The sequence below is a fragment of the Cynara cardunculus genome (assembly GCF_001531365.2).
Source record: "Cynara cardunculus var. scolymus isolate 2C chromosome LG 11, CcrdV1, whole genome shotgun sequence".
Classification (NCBI taxonomy): Eukaryota; Viridiplantae; Streptophyta; class Magnoliopsida; order Asterales; family Asteraceae; genus Cynara; species Cynara cardunculus.
Genome location: NC_037538.1, coordinates 3,165,201 through 3,176,269, shown reverse-complemented (window position 1 = coordinate 3,176,269; position 11,069 = coordinate 3,165,201). Strand labels below are relative to the sequence as shown.

Genomic DNA, 11,069 nt, shown 5'->3' with positions numbered 1-11,069 from the left:
ATACTATTGTATAATTAAAATTAAATAATAAATTTCAATTAGTTTTAATTACTACTAACTATTAGTCAATATTTATTGATATTTATTAATAGTTACAAATCATAATTAATACTAATCAAAATTATAATAAAAAAAATATGCCAAAATGCTACTAGAACGTTATTCTAACTGAGGGTTTGTTTGACATTTGTTGAATGATTTGGTGCAGAATGATTAAGTGGTCAGAATGATTAAGTGATCAAAATAATTAAGAGGCTTTCATGATATAGTACAAAATGAAATACAATTGTTTGGTAATTGTTTACAACATGACACTTAATGGTTAAGAGAGGCTCATGATACAAAATCATTCAGAGAGTTTTATAACCATTAAGAGACAAAAAAAAAAAAATTTGACAAACAAGATTCACCTTCTAATGATTCAGATATTGCCTCTTAATAGAACTATTAAGAGGTAAACAAATAACTCCTGACGTTTCATTAAGTTAGCATATATCCAGCGATTCTCCAAGAAAATTCCAAAATGAAAAATCAAGTTCAAAATCCATAAATAAAAAAAATTTGCTTTCAACTTCAACTGATTCTCTATTTTGGATATTATATCATTAATTATACTATTAAAATATGTCATACATTTAACTAAATATTATCTCTCATAAACATTTCATTTTCAGGTTAACTATTGATGGAATACAATAAAATCTCATTTCTCTCTCATATAATCATTTTTGGAGAACTTTACACTGCTACTTTCTCCGTTTTGGAGAAATTGTTGGAACAAAATTCTCATTTTCTTCATTTTAGAGAATCTGTATAAGAGGCTCCTATAAATTAGCTTATATTTACCAAACAATGTCAAAAAGTTAGTAAAATTGATGAAAATGAAGATAAACATCGATGAAGATTGACAAGTTAAAATCAAAAAGTCAATTCATTCAAAGACTTAAAAAATGTTTTCAGTATTTCCATCGTAATTATTATTCTTACACGATTCCAAGTCTGTATATTTATTAGTTCTTAAAGAAAATAGAGTTTCTTAATTATCAAATATAATCACATATTTGCAACAAATATCAAACACCAAACATTGACAAATTCCTAATCCCAATTGAGTATCTCATTATTTTCTTATTTTAATTTCCACGTCAGCTTTTTTAATCAATATTTAATTAAAAATAATAATCCTTTAGACCTTCTTCCTAATAATCGTAATATTACATACACCTATACTATGCTTCTTTATTATTTAATTATTCATTTATATTATTTTAAAATTGATTGTATTTTATTTTCTTTCAAGCTTCACTTCGTCCAGCAACACGACACCACTTCTAACCATGGTGGCCGAATTTAAGAACAAATGGAACAAAATAGATTTGGATTAAGCTTTACAGATCGAAAGATTGTACCGGCATGGCTGATGGCCTCCAAAGTTCCTTATAGACCTCCACCCCTGATTTCTTCTCAAACGACGTTATAACATAATATGATGCGAACAACTTGATTAACGCTTGTAGTTCTTCACGTACATCTTATAGTCATTCTTCATGTTTCTAATCGAATTATTTATAAATCTAACACTGTAAGTTAAAGATATGATTTTATTTCGACAAGAGAGTTGGAAATCTTACAGAAAATTGTGAGGGGCCAAGAATAAGAAGAACCTCAAACAAAAAGGTATCTTTTAAGATTTGATTTGGATCCCATGATCCTTGGAAAAAGAAGTCAAATTTAGAAAAAAAGTTGAATGAATTTGTGGTATGGATGATCTCATGATGTCACATCTTGAAGCAAGTGGATGTATATACAACAATGTTGTGGGGGTTTCAAAGTGTGAATGTATGAAAAGGGTGGTGTGTGGAGTAGACTATTCACCTAATTTTTGTAATATAAATAAGAATTATTATAAATATATATAGTTGGTGTTTCTTTTAACAAAAAGTTATGGAAGTAAAAGATATTTGACCTAGCGGTATCGTAGCCTTTGGTCTCCTAGGAAGTCAAAGGTTCAAACTTCGTCAAAGATGAGAAGGGTGTGTTAGTTTATTTGTTGCATTTACCGTATATAAATATTATATATTTCAAAAATAAAAGTTATGATAAAAATGTCGACTATTTAATGACGGTTTCCGATTCATATGTAGAAAAAACTTAATCCAAAAAGTTTAATTTATAGTTATTAATTTGATAATAGTTGGATTATGTATCGTTATTTAACAAATTAAGGATAAAACATTTTAAACACTCCTAATTTATTTTTATACGAGTTAATTACAAAATTCGTGGACACGTGGGTACCTACCTACCATTTCGGTTATTTTATGTTTCTCATCGTATTTTTAGATTTCAGTTATTTCAGAGGTTTATTTTGTTGTTAGCTAATTTGTAATTCATTTTTGTTTTGGAGACTAATTACTACTTATAAATATGAAAGACTAAAATATAAATGAATTGTAAAGCATAAGAACTAAAAATGCAATAAAGTTCAAATCACAAATACAGAATTAATAATAAATTATAAACCATCAGGATGAAAAATCGTAATTTCAAAAAAAAAAAAAAACAAAACGAAAATGGAAATTTTTAAAAACGTGACTTAGGGGTTGTTTACCAAATTTTCTATTAAGTCATGTATGGTTAAATTTGTCTGTCCGGGTAAATTTGTCTGTCTGGATAAATTTATGTTATTGTTTACTTTTCTATCTGAATCAACAGTCTGAATAACAAAAATAATCAATTTACCCCTGAGGATGAAGAAATGTCATACAAATAATTTTCCAATAGATACAAAAACATAAGAAGCAATGGAGAAGCAAACCAGAAGCTGTGAAATAGAAGGAAACAAAAGCAATGGAGAAGCAAACAGAAGCTTTACAATATGACATTTGGTCAACCAAGAAGCTCCTATATATTGAACTTTTCTTCTATCTTTGACATTCATTTTGACAGAACTTTTCTCCTATTTAGGGTTCTGGACATGAATCATAGGGGTTGTCAAAATCTCTAAAAATCAGACGCAAGGAGAAGCAAAATCGATAGATATAATAGAGAAGTGGTCGGTTATATTTCACACCTCTAGACTAATGAAATTGGGCCAAAAAGCAAGTATACCATACGGCCCAATGTCGTCTTTCCAAGTAATAAGTGGTACAAGTACCGCGTTAGCGTCCACAGGGACTGTAGCCGAAGTTAGATTAGAGTTCAATGAAAGAGATGATTTCAGATGGCGAATTCGAAGACTTTTCTCTGATTTTAAGGTTATCCAAAACAGAATACAGAATAAATAAAAGAAGCAAGGGTGTGAGACCTAATGTGAGACTCAAACACAAATTCCAGCAGCCAATGCTATAGGAATGCTATAGCAAGCAGTGTTCCGAAACTAAGTTCCACTATCTATTTTGAAAGCATTCCTCTCGGACTTCACCATCTCACTATCTTACAGCTTTCCACCCATATCTCTATGTGGTGTCCGGTCCGAAAATAGTGACACAATGGTGCTGTCAAAATATATGGATAAACAAATCTCTTTGTTAAAAATCACTCTCTCGAGCCGATTCCCATATCATTCGAGTTGGCGTGTTCTTGATATTTCATCTCTGAACATATCACACTTTGACACTTTTGACAAGCGACCAACCCGTCGGGAGTTACGTTTTGAAAAACATAAATGACAAGTCTCCTTGTCGGCAACTTTCTCAAGTCTACCTCTTATGTCATCCAAGTTGACGTGCTTATTGATGGCTTATCTCTAAGTCCATCGCACTTTAACACTTTAAAGTGATCAACCCGTCAAGAAATGTGTTTGGTTTTATAAAAACTCGAATGAAACAATGGAACGTCGTTTTTKRAAACACTTAGCTACTTTCGTTCGGTTTGAAAATCTCACATTTTTGTCTCACACCCAAGCTATAAAGACTTAGCTACTCATAACGGAAAGTAAAAAATAAATGACGGAAATTAAAGACATAAATGTAAATTGCGTAAAATAAATAACGAGAAAGTAAATGACGGGAAAATAAATGACAAGAAAATAAATTGCGGAAAGTAAATGACGGAATGTAAATGACAATAATCGTAAAGGAACGTAAAATAAAGAGCGGAAAATGAAAGACGAGAAATTAAAGACGCAAATTTAAAAACTCAAGAACTTGAAGAACTTCACAAAAGATTCTTCACAAATCAGCTCTAACTAGCTGATTTTGAAGTGTAATGTATGTTAATGGCCCTTTAAACAAGTGGGTAAACACTCCTATTTATACAAGGAGTTGAGCACAAAACAACAAAAACATTATCCAAGAGTTAATACCCAAAGTTTAATACAAAAAGGGATCMTATGCTAAATATTATCCATTGGTCCATAACTTTCCAGATTTCTAAAATCTTCCAGCTGGCATCTGGCTGTCTTCCATTCATCATCCAAAAATCAGCAGCTTAATCGTTAAGCCTTTGCCCAACCGTGTGTGCATCAGATGGGTGCTGCTGCAGTGCTGTAGCATTAGGCTGTTTTACAAGAAAATTATCCGTTAGCTTATATTTGCATGCCCCAACAAGTTAAACCACAATATTTTAGCTCCATAACAAAAGTAAAGAGAAATAAACATAAAATGACTCAAAGTGGGAATGAAAGACAACTAATTTAAACTAGAAAGACGTAAAACGGATGCATTATGTGTTGAATTCTCAACACCTATCAAGAAGCAAAACCAAAAGCAAACAACAATATCAGGTGCAATCGATTTCACAGTCTTTTTCAAGTAGGGTTCTTTTCTCAAAAGCAAAATTGATAGTATAGTCGAGAAGTAGTTACCGATTTGAAGCTCGCAATCGATTTCACAGTCGGTTTCAAGTCGGATTCCTTCCTCAAAAACAAAATCGATAGTATAGTGGAGAAGTAGTTACCGATTTGAAGCTCGCAATCGATTTGAAGCAGCTCGCAATCGACTGATGAAGAAGAGACAGGGTTCGTCGACGATAGGCGAGAGGCGTGTGTTTTACCCCTGAGTGTCTTTTTTTGGGCTTAATGTGGACAAGGGCTATTTTTGATCTGTGCGAATAAGCTCATATCTGTGCGAATAAGCCCAAAGTAAACACACCATTTTGGCTGTGCGAATAAGCCCATTTATTGATTAAGCTCATTAAGCCCCAAGTAAACACACCCTTACTATGTTAGTTGTGATTAATTAAAAATTAGAGTAAATTACATTTTTGGCCACAAATGAACTTTCATTCCTTTTTTAAACTAATTGCATTTTTCGTCATTGTGGTTGTTATTTTGTTTCACTTTTGGTCTTTTAAACTAACTTCTGTTAAAAATACCCCATTGAGTTAACGGACCTATTTAACAAAAGTTAGTTTAAGTGATCAAAAGTGAACCAAAATGGCAACACAGTGACTTAAACTGTAATTAGTTTAAAAATGAGATGAGGGTAGATAGTGGATAGCTACCACAGGGACCAAAAATGTAATTTTCTCTAAAATTTGATTTAACTTAGGTAGAACTGTCTCCTTTTCTCCCTCTCTAACATGCATGTATACACAGAATTACTGCAAAAATTTTAAAAAAATACTATTATAATTTGTGAACATTCTAAATCTACGAGATTGGATTTAGCTTGTGAACACCAACTTAAACAACAAAACTAAGGGGGTGTTTGGTTGGGGGACGGTAATTAATAAAAATGATATTTGATTGTATTAGTTTGGTTCAAAAAAGGAATGAAAATGAAATGATTGATGACGTTTGGTTACGATTAATGTAATCAGTCATTATAATAGAAAAGTCCAAAAACCATTCCACTCCAAATTGGGTGGAATGAACCAAATTAATCCATCGCCGCCTCCAACATAAGTAACCTCTCACCGTCTTTAGTTCAATACATTGAAGAAATGGGTCCTCTCGCCATCTTCAGTTCATTACGTTGAAGAAATCGACCGTGTTCCTCATCATGTGGGTTTGTTTCTATCTTCGATTTTGTTCGATATGTTCTATGTGAAACCCTAGATAGATGCTAAAGAAATCAATCGATTTCTTTGTTTCTCATATCCGATTTTCTTCAGTTCAATACGTTGAACAAATCGATCGATTTATTTGTTTCTCATCTTCGATTTTCTTCAGTTCAATATGTTGAAGAAATCGATTGTGTTCTTGATCATGTGGGTTTGTTTCTCGTCTTCCATTTTGTTCAATTTGTTACTTGTGAAACCCTTGATAGAAATCGAATTTGGGTTTTAAGAAGGAATCGGGATTTGGGTTTGTTGATTTTATTTATTCCGATTATGCTTTCATAATAATCGGTTTTCAATTTGATTTTGTTCCCCATCTTCTTTCTCGCAAGTATTAACTCTAGACATTTTTAACCGGTTCTTTTTTAGATTGGTTATTGATTTTTGTTAATCTAAAATTGTTTAACCGTTCATGTATGCATCTTTAAGTGAGGGATCGACCGAATCCGTTTGCTTTGTATTGATGTAATCTCACTTGCAATTATGGTTAATTAATTAATTAAACATTAAGAGAGGGATTAAGATAAACATCCTTTGCCAAAAGAGAGACAATGATGGCCAACAAACATCCAAACCGGTCAATTTTAACCTAGATCCGTCACAAACGACTATATATGAACACCAAGTCAATTAGAATGTGCTTAACAAATAATAGCGGCCAAATACATATATATAGAAAGAGAGAGAGATTGTTTCAAATACAACCTGTTGTAACCCAATAAATTGAGAATTTTATGGAAATGATGAGAGTTCATTTATTATGATTTGAATATTTATGGAAGATGGATATGGTTCATTAATTATGATCAATACTTTATATCAGAAAACAATCAAAACTTCTATAAAATCACATATTAATCAAATGAAATGGACGGTTGAGATTGAGTTGTATTGGTTGCACAAATGTCAAAGGTTGTATAATAATCAACCTCCCCCTCTCTCTCTCTCTCTCTCTCTCTATATATATATATATATATATATATATATATATTGTTGGGATATAATGTAAATTTGTAACCAATAATGGTACGGAAAATTAAATGTTTTGATTAAAAATAAGTTAGATTTTTTTTTAAAATCTAAAACTCAATGTATTTAATTAAAATTACACATCATAGAGTGTTGAGAATTTATGTACCTTTACAAAACTAGTATAAATCTTGACGGATATTTCCTCTATCAGTAATCCACACATGAACATGCTCAGATCTTTCATTGGGTGCTAAATCAAGAACCGTAGATCTATATGTGTATAATTTCTGAAAAGCTAAATTCTAAAAGATTTAATCAATCAGAATTGATTTTTAGCCTAACATTTTATTTATATGGTATTTATATATATAATCATCTTATATTTTAATATAATTACACATATTTACAGATAAAATTCTTTAATTATCATAATTACGTTTCAATACATATTTTCACATTTATCCTTCAAAAATAGTTATATCAACGATCAACTTGATTTAATCCGGTTTCTATAAATAAAATCAAAGATATTCTTTGTGTGCAACCATATAGGTTTACATATTTTCCAACAGTATCTCTACGTAACACGTGTTGCGAAATATATAATACATATATATATATATATATATATATAAGTTACATATATAATACATTTGAAGAAAATATAAACAATATACATATGTATACCTATATAATATTTGATATAACATTAGTCTTGCAAGTTCGTATTTTTAGAAGAAAAATGAAGTGGAAAATTGAAGCTAAACATGGTTAGGAGTGACATTCGTCGGCGTCGGAATCGACGCCACCTTCCCTCCACGCTCCGACCGGCTGTTCTCGGCGAACTTGAGACTTCCTTGGTGCATACCTTTCTGCTTCTCCTCCTCAGTCCACTCAGAGACATAGTAATGTTCTTCGCTACCTTTGACATCGTCATTACTAGGTGGCAAAAACATGCTCCCCCATTGTGGGAAGTGAACCAAACTCACCGGAAGTGTACAACATATGATCATGACACCCATATACGACAACCCTTTGGCTGTTGAGAATTGTGAGTTTGCAAAGAAGATTAATTGGGTTAGACCAGAACCAAAGTTTCCTCCTGCTCCTGTCATGCCGGAGATGATACCAAGTGACCGGCGGGAAATGAAGGGGATGATGCCGAATGTTGCACCACATGCCGCCTGAGCTCCGACGGAAAACAGGATCATGAAGGTGATGGCTAACGGTAAGGAGTTGACTAAACCTAGGCAGAGACAGAAAATGCCGCCCGCGGTCTGGAGGAGCCATAGGTTCCAGAGACGGCCACGCATTCCCCATTTTTTGGCCATGAAATCCGATGTGAATCCTCCGAATGGTCGAGCAACGATGTTTGCCATTCCGAAGACGGCCGCAACGATTCCGGCAAGGTGAAGCTTTAGATCGAACCTGTAAATGGTTTTGTTATTGGTGATTACAAGGGACAGAAAGATCTAGGCCTAAAATAAAGAATCATCCTAGAACATATAATACTTAAGTTCATAGGACCAAACCTAAAAATTTTGTATCTAAAAGTATTACAATAGGTAAATAGGACGTTTAACAAGTTTTTTAGGACGCTCTTGAAATAAAGTGTCATGTTAACTATTTTACATGACATAAAAAGATGGTTTATACGACATTTCTCGAAAGTTATCTGTAAATAGCTAATATGACACTTTATTTTAAAAATATCCTAAAAAAACTTGTTAAAACGACTAAAAACGTCCTATAAACCTATTGCAACGTCTTTACATATCACATTTTATATTTAACAAACCTGTCATAGAAGTACTCAGCGATGACATTGTCAATGGTTAATTCGACCCCCATAGAGTACCCGTAAAGAAGTACAAAGATCCATGTCCTATAATTCGTCACAGCGTACCATAAAACCTGAAATCAAGATCCCAATCATAATCAAAATCAAATTAAACCAAATGATAATTTCTTAAAGTTTCTTGTTTTTCCAGTAATGGCCGATCTGAATATACCTTGCCAAATTTATCTTTAGCGACATTACCCTTCTTCTGAAGAGCACCCAGATTACCATCTGGCAAATCTTGACCAAGAGTTAACACCAATATCCCCATGATCACATTAAGCCATCCGGGTATAAAAAACGCGATCCTCCACGCGGTGAACGGCGTTGCCCCCGCCTTCTTGATAATCTCGAATAAAACCGGCATCAGGAGCTGCGTGGCACCGCCCCCCATGTTGCCCCACCCGGCTGCGGTTCCATTCACCAACCCAATGATCTTACTGTTAAACATCGTACTCATCCAATACTGGCAAGAAACAAAGGTCGCTAACGAGAACCCTATCATGAACCTCACCGCGATGTAGCCACTCGCGTCTTCCACGAACGACATGCAAAACACCGTCGGAGCAGACAGCATGATGAGGAAAGCGCATCCGTAACGAGGTCCCAACATATCGCAGACGGCACCCATAACAAGCCTGGAGAAAATGCTGCCGGAAACGGAGGCAACACCGGCGTTTCCGATGTCGGATTTGGTGAGATTAAGGTTGTCACGGATGATGGGGACGAGCGGAGCGGCGGCGAAGGTGGAGACGAAGGTGGTGAAGAAAGAGAGCCATGAAAGGTGGAAGGTTCTCATGTGAGGCTTTGCTAAGGAGAAAAGCTTGAAGACCTTGGCTTTGTGTTCAGAGTCCACCGGAAGATCAAATTTTGCGGTGGAATCAGTGGGAACCATTGGAGACGCAACGGAGAATGCCAACACCGGCTCCCGTCCGGTGACTCCATGCATGGAAGTCCCCGGAGATCCTTCAATTTCAGGCATTGATGATTATATATAAATTGTCTTCCACACAGTACTGTGTGAAACGGTTTCTTTGCTGAATTGTTGATATATTTTCTTGAGTGAGGAGGAAGTGTTTATATAAGCGAATGACAGACCCATCTTGGAAATGCTGTAGGGAGTTGTGCGGTACAAGTAGATGATGCATGGATTTGGATCTTTATGTGAATTGGGAGATGTGTAATGGATTTAGGGTTTACAGCGTTGACAAGTGAGGAAGGTGAGCAGCCAGTGGAGATTCCCAAAAGGTTAAAAGGGAATCCTATTCGCCGCATCCAACTCGTCGAATATCCCAAAGGATGACCGCAAGCCTTTTTTTTTTCTTTAATTTTGCTTAAAATGGTAAAACTACTGTTGTAACAAATTATTTGATAAAAAATTTAAAAAATAATTTTATACATAAAATATTATCTATTGATATATATTATTTAAAATTCAAGATTACAAGTAATTTTACGTAAGTATAACTTATTAAATCTTCATTTTTAAATTCGTGTAACTAATTAACTGCAGGTAAATATAATCAAATACAAGATAAACATCAATTTTAGATATTAAAAATCTAAAATATAATTAAGATAATCATTGAGTTCTAACGCAATATTTAATTATTAATATTATAAAAAATTATATTGTTAAATCAAAAATAAATTACTTTGTTATTAAATCTAAATTAAATTATAATCAAAAATTGAATTAAAGAAGTTACATAAAAAAACGAGAACTATTAAATAATTAATTTAATATTAATATCGATTTAATTTTTTTTCAAATTTTTATGTTATCTTTAGATTTATATTTCATTTAAAAATAAAAACATTTTCGATTTCCCAAACCACATAAAATCGTTTTATATCGATAGAGACAAATAATAAAAACTAAACATTAAACTCAAGATTTATCTCATTACATTACACGAGTATCCTTCTAGTTATCTAAAATTATTTTTTCTAAGTAATTCTTAATAATTTGGCAAACCCTAATTTAATGGTATGGTTAATTGTTATATTCGATGTTTGTTATTCTACTCTACCTATCTCATTTCTTAGCAAGCAAAATACACGTTTAGGAACGATTTGAACGGAATTTTCAAGATTCTTATGATATCAAATACCATTTGCATTGTAAATACCATTTTTTTGTTCGATTCTTTTTCATAAATCTTGTGAAAATGTTTGGAATCTTATCATACTATTTTTTATAAAAAGAGTAAAAGGTTGTTTCTTTATCTCTTAATAGTTCCATTAAGATGCA

General features: G+C 32.9%; 1 protein-coding gene across 1 annotated transcript; it reads right to left on the bottom strand.

Annotated features, from left to right (window-relative positions):
• Positions 1-7,689: 7,689 nt before the first annotated feature.
• Positions 7,690-9,797, bottom strand: LOC112521665 (high-affinity nitrate transporter 2.1-like). The gene is made up of 3 exons (XM_025130655.1): positions 8,988-9,797; positions 8,774-8,889; positions 7,690-8,403 (listed from the first exon to the last, which is right to left on the bottom strand). The coding sequence occupies exons 1-3, from the start codon at positions 9,795-9,797 to the stop codon at positions 7,737-7,739; spliced, it is 1,593 nt and encodes a 530-aa protein (XP_024986423.1). The 3' UTR covers positions 7,690-7,736.
• Between the last annotated feature and the right edge of the window lie 1,272 nt (positions 9,798-11,069).